General features: G+C 48.3%; 1 protein-coding gene across 3 annotated transcripts in view; it reads left to right on the forward strand.

Moving 5' to 3' along the window:
• ADAM19 (ADAM metallopeptidase domain 19) overlaps positions 1-21,869 on the forward strand; it is an 84,903-nt gene that overhangs the window by 35,579 nt on the left and 27,455 nt on the right. For all 3 annotated transcript variants that reach the window (XM_057730131.1, XM_057730139.1, XM_057730121.1), the window contains exons 5-8: positions 3,667-3,743; positions 12,974-13,166; positions 13,841-13,906; positions 18,759-18,830. In XM_057730131.1, the coding sequence (XP_057586114.1) occupies positions 3,667-3,743; positions 12,974-13,166; positions 13,841-13,906; positions 18,759-18,830 (408 nt within the window). The remainder of the gene's footprint in view (positions 1-3,666; positions 3,744-12,973; positions 13,167-13,840; positions 13,907-18,758; positions 18,831-21,869) is intronic.

The raw sequence follows: 21,869 nt of genomic DNA on the forward strand, positions 1-21,869 counted from the left end.
GCATCGGGTGGAGAGGGGCCAGGAATGCTGCTAATTTAATTACGCGACAGTGCACAGGCCAGCCTTCCAAAGCAGAGAATTATCCTGCCTCAGATGTCAGAAGTGCCCAAGTTGAGAAATTCTGGATTTGAGTGATCCTTCTCAGACTCTATGCCAGAGAACAGGGATGAAGGAGAAGGGGAGACAGACTGGCAGAAGGAGCAGTGTCTTTTGCCTTTGGGGCCGGACGTCCTGGGCTTTTATGGTGTGCACACCTGGGAGGTGTGGTGTGTGGGCAGCAGGACGGGCTCCTCTGCCTCAGTGCTCCTCCAGCAGCTTCCTGTGGAACCTGAGACTCCCAGGTGATCCCGTCTTTAAAATATCCTTGCCAGGGGACTTCCCTGGCGGTCCAGTGGTTAAGACTCCACGCTCCCGACGCAGGGGGCCTGGGTTCAACCCCTGGTCAGTCGTTAACAGCACAGATGAGTTTCTCAGATCATCCTCAGGACAGTGACGTTTTGGTAGATCTAAGAGATCTGTAGTAACTAGGTAGCTGAGGAAACATGTTGGATGGTTGGAGGTGAAGATCAGTGCTGCCTTCTTCACCAAGACCTTCCTGGATGGGGAAGGAGTGGCCTGTGCCTGCAGCAGGCAAGTAGGCTGTGTCCCTTCACTTCTGGGCAGGCTCCATACCTTCTTCAAGGCCCCTTGGTTGAAGCTTCTTCCTCACTTGAGACCTCTGTCTCCTGTCTCTAGCGAGGCGGGGAGGGGACAGACATGCCTCGAAAGCCCCTCGCCCTCATGACCTCACAAAGCACCCTCCTCTGGGCTTGGCTTCTGCACCTCTGTGCCCGGAGCTGAAGAATGGGTCTCACTCAGTGCACATGAGCTCATGCTTCCTGCTATGAAAGCCCCCTCAGGGTGGCCCCCTTAGGCCAAGAAGCTGGGAAGGAATGCGATGACTTCATGGCTGTTGTGTTCGTTTACTTGTTCTTTGTGCTCTCAGGATTAGGCAGAGATGTTGTGAGGGCCTTTGAGAAACAGAGGACAGTGAGAGAACTTCCCCTCCCTCCCAGAGAGCCCCTCCTTCCTGAAAGTCTTGTTGACCGAAGCACATCCCGGCTGACGTGTGGGACGACTCTTTATTTTCTTACGTCCCCTGCTCCTGGGCTCTTGCAGAGCCCCCACCCAGTCCCAGGGGGCTCCCAGTTAGCTTTCTGACTTGCTTGGGAGCTGAAGACTCAGAGAAATGGGAATGGAATAATCCATTTAGCTTGGCTTGACCCAAATGTTGCGGACCACGCTCTCCTACCAGAATTGGCCTGGGGTAGCAGGAGTTCTGGGAACCTTATCCAGCTCATCACCAGGCCTGTGGGCTCCAGCCCTGATCTAGGTCAGGTCATTGGGGGAATGGTCCATGAGTGTGTTCCAGTAGAACGAGTTGCAGAGTTTGGGGTCTGAAGCCAGGGTTTTAGTCTTGGCTTTAACAGGCCGTGTGACCTGAAAAACCCTTTCGACCACAGTAGTGTTGAGTTTCCTCATCTGAAAATTGGATATGCTGAAATCTGACTCTCAGGGCTATAGAAGGGTGAGATGAATCACTGATTTTTATGGGAATTTATAAACATCTCTTCCAATGCCACATCTTACAGATGAGGAAATTGAGGGGAGAAGAGAAAAAAGAACATGCCGAAGTCGCGATAACCATTGAGCAGTAAGGCTTAGACTGGTATCTCAGTCTCCGTTGGTACTGGAAGATAATAGAGCTTTGACAAATGAAGTTCCCTGCACTTTGCTGGGTGTGCTTTTGCTAAGAGAGACAGAGCGTGGAGTCTGAAGTCAGGCTGCTGGGGTTTGAATCTCCACTTTGCCGTGTGGCCCTGTGAATAACTTGAAACCTCTCCAACTTTTTTTTTTAAACCTCTCCAACTTTTAGTTCCCCCTTTTAAAAAATGAGAATAAGAGTATCTACCTCATAAGGCTGTGATCAGAATAAAGGGAAAAAATCACATAAGTTGTTTATCCAGGAGCAAGAGCTGGATAGGTGTTCGCTCTTACTGTTAATAGCAGTTGATGGCAGGCATTATCACCACGTGCAGTGATGTGTGTGAAAACCCGGTATAAAGCGTGTTACACCAGACTCATGCCTCGAGCTGAGCAGAGGGTGGAACCGGAGAGTGTAGACCAATGGGTTAGCTGTCTCCTGGGTCACATGCCTGCCTGCTGGGGACCAAGGAACAAGTAGGTGAATGCCAGGGGTTCCTGATTGGCCCTGCTCAGGCCCAGCACGTCTGTGGGGAAAGATAAAGCTTCCGTGTCTGCAACTACACAGTTTGCATCCTTCTTAAGACCTTCTTAAGAACCTGGCTCTGCCCTGGGGATTTTGCCTTCTGTCTCTTCAGACCAGCTTATCTCTTGACCTATTTGGGAAGAAGCTTGTAGGAATGTGTCCCTTGTTATCACCCGTCAGTGTGCTGGGGACAGTCCTGGTTTGTATCCATCCGTCTGGTTTAGCACTCTGTCACTCTCAGCAGGGTGCTGCTTTGCCTCATAAATGTTCCGGCTACCCTACTTATCAAACCCTCTGCTGGCACCTCAAACTTTATTTCAAGTCACTCTTCATAATTTGTAATTATCTTTGTATCTTTGTATGGCTTTTAAACTAGGATTGGCTCTCACAAGACCGTAAGTCCTACGAAGGTTGGACCTGTGTCTGTGTCTGCTCACTGTTGTGTCTCGGGGCCTAGCCCTGGCCCTAGCTCATAGCAGTTTGTAGCCATGAGGAATCCAGCCAGGTTGGGAAGACCAGATGGTCGTGAGACACCCTGGCTAGAGAGCAGCGGCAGACCTGCACGTGTCCATGGACACGTGCCAGATCAGGTCTGCTCTAGGCATGCAGAGATTCAGGGGAGGTGGGGAAGACTGGGGATTGATCAGTTTCCTAGGGCTGCTGTAACTAAGTACTGTAAACTTGGAGGTTTAAAACAACAGAAATGTGTTCTCTCTCAGTTCTGAAGGCTAGAAGTCCAAAATCAAGGTGATGCTCCCTCTGTCATCTCTAGGGAAGGATCCTTCCTTGCCTTTCCAGCTTCTTGTGGCTCCTGGCCATCCTTGGTGCTCCTTGGCGTCTAGTTTTGTCACTCTAATCTCTGCCTTCATCTTCAAATGGTCTTCTTCTTTGTGTGTGTGTGTCTCTCTGTGTCCTCTCTTCTTTTTATAAGAATACTAGTTCAGTATTGCCTCATCTTAATTTAATGACACCTGCAAAGACCCTATTCCAAATAAGATCACATTCTGAGGTTCTGGATAGACATGTATTTGGGGGAGACACTGTTCAACCCTTACGGGAGGGTCACAGAGGTGAGTCTAGTGGGGAGTGTTTCCTGTGGCCAGCATCGTGTCATGGAAAGAGATCTGAAATCCTGGCCTCTCCACCTAGCAGTGAGACCTGTGGCAAATCTCTTTGCTCCTCTGAGCCTCAGCTTCTTCATCTTTTCAGTGAGGATGATGGCATCCACCCTGTCCCACTGCCCAGGAATATTATGAGGGTCAAATAAAATGGTGGCTTGGAAAGGTCTTTGCACGTTGTGAGCTTAGGGTCTATAACCATTCCTGACCTTCACGAGATGCTACATTGCCCTGCGTATCAGTATCCTGTGGTCTGACTACCCGCTTTCTCCTTGCTAGGATCACTGCTTTTACCATGGGACAGTGAGGAAGGCAGCACAGTCCAGTGTCATGCTCAGCACCTGCCGGGGAATGAGGTAAGAGGCCCTGACAGTGCTGGGGGGCACCTGGCACTCTCCCCAGGGATGGAATTTTTAAGACATGGGGCTGGCCTTGGGCAGGGGCTCTGAGAAGCTTCCATTGGGAATGTATGCAAGCCAGCTCTGAGAAGGGCTGAGCTTGGCAGAGACAAGGGAAATAATACTTCCTCGATGGTGATGGTGGTGCGAAGGAGAAGGAGGAGGAGAAGAAATAACCCACAGATTCACTGGGTTTGAGCATACCCTTTCCTGAGGAACTGGAGGTTTTATTATTCCTTAGGTATGGTGAAGCCAACAGAGCCGGAGACAACTGCCATTGAAAAGACACTTTACTGTACTCAAGATCCCAAGAGGAGGGACATGCCACCCTGCGGGGGGCACGGGGGGAGGCGGTGGCAGGGGCACAGGCAGCACAGGAGTCCGTCAGGAGGCGGAGGGGGAGAGGGAATGTGGGCAAGAGTCTTTATTGGGGTGTTTGTGGGAAGGGCCAGGCAAGGGGCGACACGCAGACTTAGGATTGGCTAGTTTGAATAATTTCGGTGGGATCCGGCGCACGGGCTGTCCCTCGTTGTCTGGCACCTGGCCCTCGGGTGAGCCGGCTGGGGGGCGGGGGGTGGCCCGGAGAGTGAGAACCGCACTGGAAGGCACGCCTTACTCACGGATGAGTTACCACCTCTAGGAATCGGCTAACCCTGGGGGCGGCAGCAAGGCCCCCGCTGTCAAAGCACCAGAATACAGGAAATAAAAGACGTGGTTCATACACTTGAAATGGATGAGTGTGAGTATTTACTCCCACGTCTCCTTTGCTCTTCTCTGGTAGAAGTGCTTATAGGAGGCGAAAAAGGAAATGGGCAGCTAGTGAAAAGGGAGCAGGAAGAGAAGGCAGAAGCAAGGATAATCTTCAAGACAGAAAATGAAAAGTTCCAACGAGGGGGCATGTTGGGAAGAGAGTGACTTCACTCTCTGAACCAGATGACCCGGCTTTGAGTGAGTAGCCGTTGACCAGAGGGGTGACCTTGGGCCTCGGGAGTCTCATCTGTAAAATATGGGTAAGGGAAATATACATCTGTTGTGTTGTGAGGATTGCACGTGCTAGTAGATATGTAACGTTTAGAGCTGGCCGGTGTATACGGGCATTCAGTCACCTTCCAGACTGTTGCTTCCTAGGCGGGGCCGCAGAGGGGCGCCATCAGCATCACCTGGGAGCTTGTTCAAAAGGCGGTACCTCAGACCTACTGCATCATAACCTGCATTTTACCAAGATCCCCAGGTGGTTTGTGTGCATGTTATAGCCTATACCTGAGGATATGTGTTCCTTGAAAATATGAATTCTATCTCAATATCTATTTCTCCCCTCCAGCCTGCCCTGGTGCTTTGCATATAGTAGGATCTATACATGTATGTTGAAGTAATAAAAATCATTTCTTTAGACTCTTCCCACCCTCCCCTCCTTTTGGAAAAGAGATGATGATTTGAAGAACCTGTGTTCTAATTGCCTATGCTGCCTGGTACCTACACCCAGGGCGCTGATAAACTAGCTCTATGAAAACAAAAAGAAAAAAAGAAAGCTGTGGTATGTAGCATCTGCCACTGTGCTGGTAAGAATATCCACACCATGACCAATACAAAGCTATCAACGTGATGGTACTGAAGGCAGCATTGGGAAGATATACACGCGCTGGCTCTCATGAGCCAGCAGGAGGTATTTCCAGTGTGTACCCTTCCTCTCTCTTGATGGATTCAGCCAGTGATGGTTTCTGTCATTCAGCAAATCAATACCGGGTGTCTGTTCTACGCCCGTGCCCTACACGGGTAGAGGGAAGGCAGGCATATAGAAGTAATTTCCTGAGCCCTCAGTTTCTCATCTGGAAAGTGGGCATGGGTGACAGGCACGGTAGAGAATGTGAAGTGCTGTTTTAACCCGACAGCATGCGGACGGGGGATTGTTAGCGTCTTGCAACAGTGAAAGCACGCTGACTCAGCCAGGCTCACGTGCCAGCGCGAGGCGCATCGTGCTCCTGATTCCACGTTTGTTTATAAATTGAGCCAGGACTCCTCTGTAAGGTTTCATGGTGAGTCTGCCGGAGGGAATTAGGCAGGAAACAAGCTTTGGCTGGGAGGTCATAACCGTGGTCCCAGATCCCCTGCTCAAGTGACCCGATTGAGTCCAGCCAACTGGCCTCCCAGTGGTGTTTACAGGCCCAGCCACCGCCACCTGCGGTCCGCAAGTAAACAACGTCTGTCCCAAGAAGGAGGAAAGGGAACATGCAGGTGTGACTTGCTTCCCTCTGCCTCTCCCTCTGTCCTTTTGGTCTGGGGCAGTGGGAACTTGGCTTGGCCTCTTGTAAATCATTCCCACAGCCGTGCTGACAGGGGGAGATCGGGTGAGCCATCCATGTGTTTCTATTTTGCACGCTTCCCTCCGGTGGGGTTCACCCGCCTCATTTTCCCAGCCTTCTCACTACACACTTTAAGGAACCAAGGGTGTCGTGGGCCCGACTGATTTAAGAGCTGGAGACGCATGCCAGATGGCTCGATTCGGACTCCGGAGGAGGAGCGGCTGCAGCAGCAGCAGGCTTCAGACCCGTGTAACCCTCAAGTCACCCCCACACCCAGGCTCATACAGCGACGCTGCAATGGAAAGTCTCCATAGCAATTGTGCTTCTCTTCTGGAAACATGCTCTTTGTGACTGGAGAAAGTAGGTAGGATTTATACCAAGTGGGATCTTCAGGCCGATGATACAAATACAGAGGAATGCAGCTGAGTTTCTAGATTGTTGCCTGGCCCCCTCTTCTCTCCAAAGCAGTTCTTTAGGCTAAGTTAATTGGAGAAGTTATACAGAATCATCGTAAAAATAAATTCAAATAATACAAGCGTGTACAATGAAAGAGGTCTCTTCCTGTTTCCTGAATCCTCCCTCCCCAGTGGCAGCCATTGTTACCAGTTTCTTGTGTATCCTTTTAGAAATATTCCCTCCAGAAAGGAACACGGGTATGTAATATAATGCCTTGTAATCTTGTTTAGGCCACTGGTCCCTTTGAGAATTGAGTGGCAACTGTGGATGCTTACACAGTACACCCGTGAAAAGACGTGGCACACTACTTCCTAGGGATGTGTATTGTCCATACTCCTCAAGCCTGTCTCCTGTGAAGGACTCATCTTCCAAATGTCCTACACAAATGTGTTGCATGCACAAATGCTTTGCAAACTAACACAAAATATAAATGTTATGAACAGTGATTATTTGTGAAGAAATCTGGACGTTACTGGGCTGAGGTGTTCTTGACTGAACCTGTGGGATTTGGCAGATGCTGTGTGCGTGTGTGTGTGTCCCCAGCTCACTGTCTATCAGCAGGAGAGGTATTATTGCAGTAAAAGCATTTTTTTCACCTGATTGGTCAGTTTATTGGTAAAGAAAATGCTTATTAAAAATTATCATAATTAATGAGTGTGCTAAACATTCAAATAATACTAGAGCATAAAACTAAAAGAAGTGAAAATCCATTCTCCTGTCCTGCCCTTTCAGTCAATCTCATTCCCCATCTGTAATCGCTGTTGAGGAGGATACATAATTGAAATACATAATTGTGTGTATGTATGATTTTTTTAATCCAAATGAGATTACCCTATACATACTATTCTGTAGCTTTTTTTCCAATTTAACATTATGTCTTAGGCACACATAAATCTAGCTCATCCTTTTCATGGCCGCATAGTATCTTAAATAGGAACGTCTGGCAAATTTAATTAGATAGAAAGTCTTTCAAAGACATACAGTAGATCCTCTGTAGTCACCTGTTTGAGGCATCACTCTTGTATTCTAGCGGGTCTGTCCTCCAGACTCTGGGGCCCACTCTCACTGTGGTTATACCTTACCCCGGGTCCCTGGGTCCCGGCTCTGCAGGAGCGAGAGGAAGAGAGAGGGTGTGACGTTGAGAGTGAGCACAGGAGGATGTGTGTGAACATGCATGTGATGGCTTAGTGGGAGCTCACCATTTAGTTAAGCGACCCGAGTTTCAGATCTAGCGCCACACCTCCCAGCTGTGTTCCCTCTGAGCTTTCCTCCCCGTTTCAGTTCATTTCCTCCTCCTCTTTGCCTTGGCCAGGCTGCTGCCTCCCATGGGCCTCACTCAGCTGTCTAGATGGTACCCACGGTGCAGGGGGCTGCTGAGACCTGGTCGGGGGGTGGAGGGTGGTGTCACGGCCCTGCCCGTGAGTAATGAGTCTGGATGTCAGGAGACCTGGGATCTGCCCCCAGCTCTAACAGTAGCTCAGTAGGTGACCTTGGGCAAGTTCCTACTTCTCTGGGCTTTGGTTCTTCTTATCTGAGGAAGGAGAGTAGACCAGATGATGAAAAGGATCCTTCAGTGTCAGAATTTCCACACTGCAGAGAGAGTGGGCAGAGTTTCTAGGAGATGGGGCATCTGGGACAGAAGGAGCTAGTCCCTGCCTATCTGCCCCTTTGCCAAGGAGAGGCATGGCCCTTTCCCCTTTGAATACCTGGCCTTCCTTCTGCAGAACAGATAAGAAATGCTACCTCTGTGTCAGGCATAGAGTAAGCCCACATGGGGCAGCATCAAGTTGTGTCACATGTGGATTCTGGAGTCAGGCAGTTCCTGGTTTAAAACCTGACAGATTTCTTCAATTCTCTAGCATCAGTTTTCTCACCTGTAAAATGGGAGCAACAACAGTGACATCATTGGTGGAATTACATTAGGTGATGAATGCAACCTTCTTGAGATCAGGGACTTTTTTTTTTTTCCTATCATGCTGCATCCCTGGTGCCTAGAACTGTTCCTGGCACATAGTAGGTGCTCAATGCATATGTGTTGAAAGGCTACTGAATAAGATGCCTGTACCCTGCCTTGTGTTAAATACATGCTCAATGACTGTTAACGCTCCTTTTTAAATATTACCCTAATTGTTAGTAAGCATTGCCTGTTACTTCAGTTTTCATAGTAGTCCTGTGAGAGGGGCAGCTTCGTTGAGTAACTTACTCCAAAGCTAGAAGACAGCAGAGCCAGAGTTTGAATCCAGGTGTGTCCCTCCCTAGCCCATGCTCTCCACTTGTGCCTGGCCACCCCATCCCAGAGAGACCACATCACCCGTGTGATCACATCACCTCTGTGCTGGCTTTGAAGCTCCCTGAAACTCCTTCTCACTTGCACGCAGATTTTGGGGGAAGGAAAGAAGGGTAACAGAGTGATTACCTCTTAGGGCAGCTCTGGATGTAGGCACGTAGGGTGTGTCCCCTTGGGTTTAGCTCTGAATGGACCAATTCCCAAGAAGCAGTTCTTGCCTAGTTCTTGGAAGAGTGCATTTGAACGAGTCCTGCAGTCATTCGGGGGTTAAACCCGCTGCCTGCCTGCCCTGCCCTGCCAAGGTTTCTCTGGACAATTTCATTTGTATCAAACGCTCAACAGTGAGAAGTAGGATGGAGAGCGGAATGGAGAATAGTGTGTGAGGTCCTGGCCACCCAGCCTCCTGGGTCCCCCTCCCGAGCCCAGCGGCTAAGCTCTGCCAGTGCTTATATTTAGCAAATTAGATCAGCTGAGATGCTTAGAAGGAGAAATGACTGGTGAGTGCTCAGGGGTGGACAGCTAGCAGGGCTTGAGGTTGGTGACGGGAGGGCCATGGGAACTAGATTCTCACAAATCCCCCCACTCTCAAAGCTGGGTTTTGCTGTGATGTGCTGGGGCTTGTGCCACCCTCTCCTCCATCCCCAGGCAGTGGGAGGATGGCAACTGTGACACAGGCAAGTTACCAGGGACTGCAATAGGGAAGGGGAGGGGAGTGGCCACAGAGTCCTAGTGCTGAAAGGACCATCAGCGTCCTTCTGAACTTGTGTTTCTCCAGTTATAATCTGCCCACTCCCTGGAACAGAATTGCTTGGGGCTCTGTGAAAAGACAGGACCCTGCCAGAGCCTGGATTCCAGGTCAAAGTTCCTGAGTGTGGCTGTGCAGGGGATTACTGTGGGACTTGCTCACAATGCAGATGCTCAGGCCTAGAGTATCTGTGTCTCCTAGGCTGGGACTGGACGTAAGCATTTTTCATACATCCTGGAGAATATTCTAATGGATAGCTCTGGGAGCTTTGATCCTAAAACCTCTGACCCCTAGGTTTGGAACTCATTGACAGAGGCAGGTAGCCACAGAGGTTGAGGGCATGGGCTCCAGAGTCTGCCAGACCTTACGTCTTGGGCCCCAGAATACCCATGAGAGCTTGTTAGTTAATCTCTCGGGGGCTGTTTCCTCATCTATAAAATGGGACCCGTGATGGTACTTTACAGCATTGATGTGAGAATGAAATAAGAACGATTGTAAGCACGTGCCTGGCATGTAGTTAACTTTCAGAAAATGGTGTCTAGAAGTGAGACGTGGACTGAATGGCTCTCGCAGCTGTTGTCTTCCTTCAGAGAGGCCGGGTGGGTGACGGCCAGTCACTGCGCAGAGGAGGACTGCTGATTCTTGTCACTTATAGCTACTCTACAGGGCTTTCGTGACAGAGGCAGTGTGAGGTCATGGTTAAGGTCTTGGGACCTCGAAGCAGACTGCTTAGGTTTTTACTGCCTGTGTGATGTTGGTCAGTTAATTAACCTCTCTGAGCTTTAGTTTTCTTGTTTGTAAAATGAGGATGATATTTGTAAGGATCGTAGAGGTTGGTGTGACGTGTAAAATACTCAGCACAGTGCCTGGTCCATAGCAGAGATGCAATAATTTATAATGACCGTGATTGTTATTCACTGCGCACTTAAGCTTCTGTGTGGTCTCTGTCCTGTTTGGCCTAGAGGCTTATTCAAGGGATGCGTGGTCAGCTACACTGGAACTTTCCACCTACTAGGTGTTATCTCCACAGCCACAACCCAAAGCCATCAGCTGGTTTGTGGTCAAGCCCTTTGTTCCCTATGTTTGTAGCCACTGGGGGAAACTGAGGTGGCTTGGTCAGCAGAGATGCGAAGATAGCTTGGGAACAGGATGCCCGCAGCAGCTCTGCCCTCTGCCCTTTCCTGTCTGGACCCAGGGGCGGATGCACCCCTTGCTCTTTGCTCCATGCCCACCCCCAGCTGCTCAGGGAGCGCCTCGGGTGTCCCGCCGGGGGCTGGTCCAGGATGGCTGCGTCAGCCTGGGCGAGGCAGCCGGGAAGGCGTCAGACTCCCTGGCACTGGAATGAGGTCAACCAGGGATGGATTCCAGGAAGGGCTGCTGCTGATCAGGGCCTGGCGCGGTCTCTCCTGTCTTCCCAAAGGGCAGAAGCTGGGCGGGGATCTGGAGGGGTTAGGGGTGGGGATGGAAGCTGAGACAGCCGAAGAGAGATCCTGCCAGTTGGGCCTGGCGACACTTTACCTTTTGAAATTTCTGGGTGGATAGAGCCTGAGATTTTGGAGCACACGAAGTGCTGTGGGGTCCCTGGGATTCCTTGCTGCGATCTTCCTTCCTCAGGGCCCTGAGCACATTCCCTTGCTCTAGTTTTCATCTCACTGTGTCAAGGATGGCAAATACCTGCTGCACGGGCCTCTGCTGTCCCTCCCATTGATTATTGGTGATAGTGATTGATAATAAGGAGTGGCACTCTTTCTCACCAAGTCCAGATAAAGCACCCAGAAGCCTCATTGATGCAGCAGCCCAGGCAGCTGTGTCCAATCCATCCGTGTTAAGCGTGAGGAAAGCTTTTGCCTTCTCTGTTATATACTATAGTGATTTATTCCTATGTTCAGACTCTAAGCTCCATGAGGGCAGGCATCTTGTCTGTCCTGCTCACTGCTCTGTCCTCAGCAACTAGCACAATGCCTGGCACATAGCAGGAGCTCAGGAAATATTTGTGGAATCAATGACTGTCTGTCTTCCAATGGAATGTGAGTTATACGAGAATAGGAATTATGTCTAGATTACATCTAATGCAGAGTAAGGGCTCAATGAGTGCAAGAATATAATGAACGGGCTTCCTAGGTGGCGCAGTGGTTGAGAATTCGCCTGCCAATGCAGGGGACTTGGGTTCGGTCCCTGCTCCAGGAAGATCCCACATGCCATGGAGCAGCTAAGCCCATGTGCCACAACTACTGAGCCAGCGCTTTAGAGCCCGTGAGCCACAACTATTGAGCCCATGTGCTGCAACTACTGAAGTCCATGTGCCTAGAGCCCGTGCTCCGCAGCAAGAGAAGCCACGGCAATGAGGAGCACGCACACCACAACGAAGAGTAGCCCCGCTCACCGCAACTAAAGAGAAAGCCTGTGCACAGCAAAAAAGACCCAACACAGCCAATAAAATAAATAAATAAATTTATTTATTTATTTATTTAATTAAAAAGAATGTAAACGGGCTTCCCTGGTGGTGTAGTGATTAAGAATCTGCCTGCCAATGCAGGGGACACGGGTTCGAGCCCTGGGCCGGGAAGATCTCACATGCCATAGAGCTACTAAGCCCACGAGCCAAAAAAAGAAAAAAGAAAAAAGAATATAATGAACAAATGTACATCTTTATTTTGAGTTCAAGGCTAGTATCTGTAACCCAGAGAAAAGAGTAGTCACACATGCTTGGTGGTGGGTATCACCTCACCGCAGAGCTGCCTTGCTGAGACAGGGAAGTTGGGGCTGGTAGGCATGCCATCCGTGATGTCTCTAGCTTTGGTTTACAAGAACAAAGACACTTGTCTTTCCATTTAATCATCCCAAGAGTCCTGTGAAGTTAGAAAATTAGCATTTACATCTGGGGAAACTGAGGCTCAGAGTGATTGAAGAGGTTTGTTGAAGAGCATTTGACAATTTAATGTTGGAGCTAAGATTAGAACTTGGTGGGTCTCCTCATTCTCAGGCCAGTGTTGTTTCTCTGGTCACCATACTGTCTTTTTCTCAGTCTATAAAGTTTTGACCTGTGATTTGTCATATGTCATGTTTGAGTTTGGGAGGCTTTTTGGATCCTAGTCCTACCATCCTTTATAAGTATGAATTGTCCCTGGCTCAGCCCTTTGAGAACCTTCAAGCTTCTCTGTAATAAGCTTTTGTACCCTGAAACCATGCACCACATCTCATATACATGTGCATTTCTCTGGAGAGGAAGTCTGAGTTTGCATCAGATTCTCACCAAGGAGTGCATGACCCCATAATAAGATTAAGAAGCAATGATCAAAACCAACTGTGAAATTTTGCATATGGGGAAACTGAGGTCTGAGGAAGGGACTTTTCCAGGACCATAATCTTTGACCAGAGATTCTATTTCTCCTGTCAACAGAGGACTGATTATGGTGAGCAGTAACCTCAGCTACATCATCGAGCCTCTCCCTGGCAGCGAGGGCCACCACCTTATTTACAGATCCGAGCATCTCAAGCTGCCCCCTGGGAACTGTGGGTTCGAGCACTCCAAGCCCACCGCCAGGGACTGGGTCCTTCAGTTTACGAACCAGACCAAGAAGCAACCTCGCAGGGTGAGTTTCTCAGTGCAAGAGTCAACCCGGGGATAGGCCCCTCTGAAGACCCTTCCCTTGGATCCAGGAGTATTTCTAAATTAAAGGGAGATGGCTAAGAAGGAGGAAATAGCTTTTTCTTTTTAGTTTACGTCATTGTTGAGTATGAGAAACCCTTGTATTCGACGGAATGATTGCTTTGGGGGAAAACATTACTACATTTAAAGTACTCTGAGGTGCTGATTTCAGAAACTTTAAAATGTGAGGAAAAAAATGCCTCACTTTTTGAAATAGCCGCTTAACCACATGCACACAGTGCTTGTATTTATTTGTACCGAAAATAGAGGTACGTGGTTTAAATGTTTTTTGGGAACTTGATTGTCAGCGCGTTCCCTCACGGTATGTTGGCCTCTGTTCTGTCTGCACTAGGCAGCCAGCTCATTACTTTTGGAGACTAAAGGACTGGACCCAGTGTCCCAGAGCAGCCTCCGGCGATAACCAAGGTCGCAGGCGGAAGGTGTAGTGAGGATGATGGTAAAGCGGCGATAGCTGGGGCTGTCTCGAGATCCCAGGTACAGATTTAGTCAGGAGGGCCACTGCTTATCAACTCCACCATTCTGAGCAGTTTTTTTTTTTTGAAATGAGGCCAGGTTCACCATTTCTATAGCTCTGATCTGCTTATGTCTCTTTTTTAGGTAAAAAGGGAAGATTTACACTCCATGAAGTATGTGGAGCTTTATCTGGTGGCTGATTATGCAGAGGTAAGGGGGAGGCAGTGGGTTTTAGCAGAAAAATCGCTCTCTTGATAGCTTCCATTCCAGCCTTCAAACTGCTTTGGGGAAATACTAAAGCATTCATCTTTTTCCGGTTTGTCATGTGATTTTGACCTTAAATCTGACCAAGGGCTCTTTTTTGCTATTTTAAACATAGTTGGGAAAAAAACAAGGAAAACTCTCTTCCAGCTCAATATATTAATCAGAAAATCAGGGCAAAGAATGTTATTTGTATTAACATTTCTTAGACTGGGTCCGAAGACGCTTAGATTTTGGTACTTATTCTTTGGGGGGCCATGAATTCTCTATAGAAATTTAAAAACTTTTTTTGCAAAGATAATACGTGTATTTATCTGATTGAATACAATTTTCTTGCCCATGTGTGGGTCCATTTTTAGAATCATGTTGGTGCCGAATGAGAACCTAAGCCGTGGTTCCCAACATGTGGTCCCCAGACCAGCAGCATCAGCAGCACCCAGGAACTTGTGGCGGTACAGGTTCTGGTGCCACACCCCAGACGCACTGAAGCCCCAGCTGTGGGGCTGGGGTCTCGCAGTCCGTGTTTTAACAAGCCCTCTGTGTGATCCTGACGCACAGGCAAGTTTGAGAACTACTGACCTAAAGGAATAGCTGTTTGGCCTTTAATTCCGTACTCTTCAAATTAGACAGGTTTTCGTGGGCCTTGGCTTCTAAGATTTGATGAACACTCATCTCTCTCACTCTTTCATTTCATTTAGTCATTGATTTCTTGATTCTCTCTTATGTGCCAAGCACAGTGCTTAGCCCCAGGAGATAGAGGTAGACCTGCCTTCCCCACATCACAGAATTTACAGCAGCAGCACAAAAACTCTCTAGTTCCAAGTGTGATGACTGCTAGGATGGTTCATTGTAGAGGATTAGAGGTAATGAGGGATCCAACATGATTTTGGGAATTGAGGAAAGCAGTGGTGTTGAAGCTGACTCCTAAAGAATGGGTTCAGGCCCCAGGGCCCACATTTGCCTACAGTAGCCGTATTTTACCTCATTCTCACTTTATGTTGTGGCTCAACCACATAGCTGACATATCTTCTGGGCGTGGAAGGTCAGATGAGCTGAACACTCCCCACGTGCTGACACTGCACCTCGCCTGGGGCTGCCTTTCGAACAGAACTCATCACAGCTCCCGTCTGTCGCATACCATCCAGATGGGTTAGTTAGCAGCTCCCACAGAGGAGCAATCCCAAAGCACAGATCCTGGAGGGGGTGCGGGGCTGGGGGAAGAACACCAGACTTCATGCTGGGAAAGCTGCCTTCCAGTGTTAGTGGCAGGAGGAGGTGGCTCTTGAGTGCCTGCAAGGACACGGAGTCATTAGCTAGGCAGAGAAGCGGAGGTGAAGGGCCCTCCAGGCCAAGGGAACATCTTGTTCTGCTTTGAGAGGAGTTTTGTTTTTTAATTGCTATAGGTATCGGTTTTTCCAGCAGCCTTTCTTTCTTTCTTTTTTTTTTTTTCATTTTGTTTTCCTTTCCAAAGACTGGTGTGTGTGTAGGATGGGGAGCGGTGTGGGGAGGAAAATCCAGAGGTGATTTAAAAGCCGCGGCTGTGTGGTCATGGGAGATGCTAACGGCGCTGGCCCCTGCCTGACAGAACTGCCCTAGTGGGAAGAGTTGCTGGAAGAAAGCTGAGCTCCTCCGGCTCCAGGACATCTTTAAGCTTTGCACCTGAGATCATCCAATACAGTGGTCTCAAACCTTTTTTTTTTTTTCTAACCACAGAATCCTTTGTTTAGATGAAAGCTCCTGGGACCCCGATAGTTAAGCATGTAGACACACAGCTGCTCAGCCCTTCACTCTGCCCAGAGGACTCCTGGTGCAGGGTTTTAAAACCCACTGGGTGTGAGTCTGGAAGCTGGAGAAGTGGGGGCGGGGTAGGCATAGGACATCTTCAGTCTCCTGAGCTCCAGGCTCACAGCAAACCCCCAAGAGGAAAAGTATCTGCCCAAGGTGCCTTCAGGACTGTGGTGTCGCCTGGGGCCACCTTCCTGTTCTAGAGGAGAGGGCCTCCAGCAGCAGCCTCGCAGGGGGATGGTAGAGAGGGAATGTGCTCACTTCTCAGGTCCTGGGCTTTGAATGGTTTACAGCATGGGTGGGTGGGGGATGTAGTAGGCGAGGCTTGGCACCCGGGCTCACAAATCCCTGCCCCCCTCACCACCTCTTTCCCCACTCCCTGTCCAAGTGGCCTCTCATCCTCCGCAGGCATAAATGTATTCCTGACAATTAATTAATCTGAAAGGACGGGAAGACAGGGAAGAGGAGGGCTGCCTTATCTGTGATTTATAACCTGGTGCTGAGACAGGCCAGGCTTCTCCTCTGGGCTCTGAGCTTAGCACAGGGAGCAGAGACATAGATGGTGTTGCTGCCTGGAGAGAGGATTTTTAGCAGTAAAAATGACCGCGCATCTCCCTGGGTCTAGGTGGGAGCACCTGGGGTGGCTCACAGCTTATTCATTCCTCAGGAGAAATGGGAGATCCAGGCAGGGGAAGAGCAAGATGGAATGTTGTAGGAGGAGACAGGATAGCTGTGAGAACAGATTTGCCAGGGACTTTCAAGCTACAGACAGAATGTGGGGTAGTTGGGAAAGACCAAGTGATACACCATGTTTTAAGTAAGGCCTGTGTCAGCCTAGAATGTGTAAGGGGGAGACTTTACACTGGATACTCTTTTCTTTACTATATAGCCCATGGCCAAATGCAGCCCACTCCAGGTTTGTTTGCTTTTTTTAATACGGAAATGGCTTCACCCTTTTCTATTTTATTTTTTAAGGTTTGTTTATTTATTGACTTATTTTTGGCTGCGTTGGGTCTTCGTGGCTGCTCACAGGCTTCTTCTAGTTGCGTAGAGTGGGGGTTACTCTTCGTTCTGGTGTGCGGGTTCTCATTGTGGCTTCTCTTGTTCCAGAGCATGGGCTCTAGGCACGCAGGCTTCAGTAGTTGCAGCACATGGGCTCAGTAGTTATGGACACGGGCTTAGTTGCTCTGCAGCATGTGGGATCTTCCAGGATTAGGGATCGAACCCCTGTCTCCTGCATTGGCAGGCGGATTCTTAACCACTGTGCCACCAGGAAAGTCCCCCACTCCAGGTTTTTATAAATAAAGTTTTACTGGAACATACCCATGCCTACCTCTGCATGTATTGCACATGGCTGCTTTTGAGCTACGGGGGCAGAGTTGAGTAGTTGTGGTAGAGAGAATATGGCTGCAAAGCCTAACGTGTTTACAGTCTGGCCATTTACAGAAAAAATTTGCTGACTCCTGCCTGAGGCTCTTCAGGACAGCATGATATATTCCTTATTCCTTAAGACAGTGGTTTGAAGATAGGATTAATGTATTTGAAAGACAATGAAATCTGACTCTGACGTTCTAATAAATACTCACTAAATGCTGCAACACTTTCTGTGCAGTGAGAGCAGTTTAGAAATGGGATGACTCTGTAAAGAGAAACTTCAGGATTAACACCTTGGAAAGGTCTAAGTCGCAGGAGCTTACATTGAATTTAACTCTGTAGAAAGCAATGGTGAAAGTGAGAAAATTGCAGTTGTCATGAGTTACAGTTCCGAGGAGGCCCAGGAAAGTCCAAAAGCAGTGGGAGAATAGGAAACGGTGGGTTTCTCCCCGGCTGAGACACGCCCCCATCCGGACAAATATCCCAGGGTGTTTTATTTGGCTGTTCTTTTTGTTTCTTTCTTGGATATTCTTGTGGGATGCGGTGAAGAAGGACGTGGAGGTTTGGATTGAAGTGACATGTGTCGTGTGTACCCAAGGTAAATCAGATAGGTGTCCAGGTTCTGTGTAACAATGGCAACATATAGGACATGCCCATCATGTTCAAATTTAGGCTGCCATTGTAGCACATTTTATCTTCATGCTGTGAAGCATTCCTTCATCATTGCAGCTGAAAGTGATCTATCGCTTTGAAGCAGGCATGATAAATTTGAGGCAACCTACAGAAATGTGCTCCTCCTGGTACTCTTGGCAGACGTTTCTAATCGAGCACAGCACTCATTCCTGCTGAGCCCCTTGCAGTCTTAGAATTCTTCTCACTGTGGAAGGCACTGCTAGTTGATCTGAGTGGCGTGCCTGCAAACAGATGGAGCCTGTTTGCCAAGGTCTTATGGTCCTCGTTGCTAGCACTCAATTTGTGTCATTCACGCGGCCTCCTGTTGCAGTTATTTCCGTGCAGGTTTTCTCAGCCCATTTCAATTCCATACTCCTTAAATATAGAATCTGCCATCGTTGTTATTTCTGGTCCTCTCCGTGTTTTCACTGAAGCTCCTTCAAGCTAGGACCGGGACCTCACAATTTGCATCCTGCCCAGCGCCAAGTGCAGTGCCTTGCACACTGCAGGTGTTCAGCAACAATCTGACCATGTTGACGGATCACGTGCAGGGGGGCCTTGTGAGATCCCTGTGATGGTGGCTCCATGCTGGGGTGATGACTGAGGCAAGGATTGGATCAGGCCCTCTTCTAAGCCCCAGTGGGAATTTGTGGGAGGCCTTGTAATTAGGAGAACAGGAGAACAAGGTTGACTTCAAGGGCTGGAAGAAAACAGTTAAATTCACTACACAACTATTGCGTGCCTACTGTGTGCCCGGCACAGAGCTAGCAGTTGGAGATACCAAGATGGATGTGACCCAGGTTCAGCCGTCCCTGAACTGACATTGTGTGTCGGGGAGACAGTTGTATGAAAATGATTGCTCATAGACGATGGAAGAAAATGAAAAGGAATTCAAAAACAAGTACTGTAGTATATGCGGGGTCCTGGGAAGGGTTCTGGGGTCTCACCTAGTTTTTCTTGCCCCATTCAGTTTCAGAAGAATCGACTAGACCAGGACGCCACCAAACACAAACTCATGGAGATCGCCAATTACGTTGATAAGGTGAGACCAGGTGTGTACTTGTGGGAACGGTGCCAGCACCTTAGAGGAGCTGCAGGACAGGAGCTCACACCTGACTTGCCTTTTGCTGGACTGGCCGCCCCACCAGCTTCCAGGAGGCAGTAGTGATGCCGCAGAGGCTCGGTGGTCATGATAAGGCCGTCAACCGCAAGGACCTAGCCAAGTAACTTGTCTTGTTTGGGTTGCTGTTTTGTTTTTTAATTTACAAAATGAGGGGTTGGTTTAAATCAATAGCTTTGGATTATTTTTGTTTTTCTGGTGGAATCCTTTTTCCAGTGTCTAATGTGAACGTCCGATGAAAACAGACTCCTCTAGGCTGAAGCAGTGGTGAGGACCCAAAGCACCGTCCCCTCACCCCTTTTCCCTCACCCCTGCCTTAAAAAGTTGAGGAGTGGGTTTGTTTGGGGTCAATCTGTATAATCTCCATGTGTAAAACAGTTCTAAAATCATTTGGTTTTGTCTCTTAGGAAGGCCACGCAGATGGTTAACTTCCAGAGGTCAGGCTCTTTTAAACATGCACTTAGGAAATACCCAAATTCTTGAATTTTACTCGAAGAAGCTGGTCTGGGACTTGGAAATACTTTGTTTATATGAAAGAATGCAAAATACAGTAGAAGAGGTAACCTGGAATGACAGTGGCCTTTTGATAGGCAAGTAGTAAATAGTTTTAAAAAGTAGACTTTAATGTTTGGGATCGCAGGTCTCTGAGAATCTGATCACATTTTTTGTACAATTTCAGGGCACTCAGAAAACTTCTGAAACTTAACTCTGGGCCTGCTAGGGATTCATGGGTCCCAGGTCACAATGGGGGAATCATTTTTAAAAAAATATTAGAGGATAAGGAAGAGAACTTAAATATTTTTAGGGATTTACAAGGAAGTTTGGTAGTGTTCTGAAGTCATTGGATGGGCAGGTCCTGTTTTTGCCCTAGATGACTCTGGAAACGCCAGTCAGCGATCAGTGACAGGTGAAAGTCAACCACTGGCATTTCCTGTAAAGAAGGACTCCAGGGACACAGTCCCATCCTCTCTCTAGCCTTAAATTCACTCAACAGTAACATCTAAATGATCCCACAGCCCAAACACTTAGCATCTGGGAAAACAAGAAAAGCTTGTATCCCTGGGGGTAGACCCTGTTATCCCACACGTGACATCTATTGTTCTGGAGATGCTGCAGGTGGGAGACTTGGCTGGGTCTCCCCTTTGTGGACTCTGCAGCTGGTCTGGGTGATAGAACAGGGGTGCTGGTGACAAGTGGAAGGGGAAGAGAGGCGTTAGCAAACCCCATCCTTGCTGGAAACCCCCAGCCTTGCTGGTCTGCTCTGTGAAGCAGTCTTGGCTCTCTTGTCTGCAGCTGAGGTTCGTCACTCCCGGCTGGGGTGAGGGAAGGCAGACCCACTTTTCTGAGGCTTGCTGACCCACCTACTTGAGCTGAGCTATTATGGAACTAAAACTGGAATGCACTGTACTGAGCTGCTGAATCAGGAACCGAATCCTAAATGTTTTTCGTTAACTGTGAAAAAAGCCAAGTTTAAGACCTTGGAAAGCACCCTAGAGAAGCAAGTTCAAATCGGAATCCAAACCCTTTATTTTCTGTAATGATTGACCTGGCACAAAACAGGAAAATCAAAATTTCCATTGACATCAACTGATAACTGCTGAATCTGGAGCGCATTTACACCACAATTTCTTGGGGGCAAATTGATTCTCTGGATGTGTAAATACGGCAGCCCTTCAGCAGTGTAGGGTCATGAGCAGACGCTGAGGTCTGATAATCCAGGCCGTAATCCTGGCTCCGCCAGCTTCCTGCTGAGACTTTGGCAAGTTACTGAACTTCTCTAGGCCTCTGTGCTTAATACATAGAAAGTGCTTGAGAAACATTGGTGCAACGATTGTTGTATTTACCCGGGGCAGTACCTGCAGCTTTCGGATTAAGAGAGCATCTCCTGCTCGTGTAACCTAGGTTTACCTGCTATTTTTTTTTTAAGTTGCTGCCTCAGTATTCTCTAGGGTATGCCAGTCAAAGAATTCCTTGTACCTACGCCTTCCAGTACTTAGCTTTAAAGAAAACCTTCTTCCTGCTGTGTGTGTATGAGATGAAAGATACTGTGTCATCCAAGTTAGATGTAACTCTAGCCTTAAGGAGCCCAAGGATCAAGTCTCATTTAGAAAATTTCAGGATCTCTGGGTTGGACAAAATCCTGAGGATTATCTGGGACCTTTGCAGCCTAATCCTTGCAACCTGTCTATGGTATCCTTTACAAAACCCGAAAACCCCCAGTGATGGGGAAGGGAATTTTGAAAGTAAGCACATCTAGCTACATGTATATCATTTATACCCATTTACTTCCAAAATGAGTGGGAGACATCTTCCAGTAAAGGAGCCATATGCAATTTGGTGTATCCACACAATGGAGTACTAGTCAGCGATAAAAAGCGATGGCAGACTGATACAGGCTACCAGACGGATGAATCTCAGAAACATGCTAAATGAAAGAAGGCACAAAAGACCACATGTTGTGTAGTTCTGTTTATAGAATATGTCCAGAAAAGGCAAATCTATGAGACAGAAAGTGGATGAGTGATTGTCCGGGTCTGAGGGTGAAACTGAGCAGCAATAGTAAATGGACATAAGGGATCTTATTGGTGTGATGAAAACATTCTGAAATTGAATTACAGTGGTCACTTCACAACTTGGTGAATTTACTAAAAATATTGAGCTGTACACCTAAAATGGGTGGATTCTGTGATATGTAAATTATACCTCAATAAAGTTGTTTTAAAAATCCACATATAGGGACTTCCTAGGTGGCGCAGTGGTTAAGAATCCGCCTGCCAGTGCAGGGGACACCAGTTCGATCCCTGCCCCAGGAAGATACCACATGCCTCAGAGCAACTAAGCCCGTGCGCCACAACTACTGAGCATGCGCTCTAGAGTCTGTGAGCCACAACTCTTGAGCCCATGTATCACAACTACGGAAGCCTACGTGCCTAGAGCCCGTGCTCTGCAACAAGAGAGGCC

This window comes from Hippopotamus amphibius, chromosome 1 (assembly GCF_030028045.1).
Source record: "Hippopotamus amphibius kiboko isolate mHipAmp2 chromosome 1, mHipAmp2.hap2, whole genome shotgun sequence".
NCBI classification, from domain to species: Eukaryota; Metazoa; Chordata; class Mammalia; order Artiodactyla; family Hippopotamidae; genus Hippopotamus; species Hippopotamus amphibius.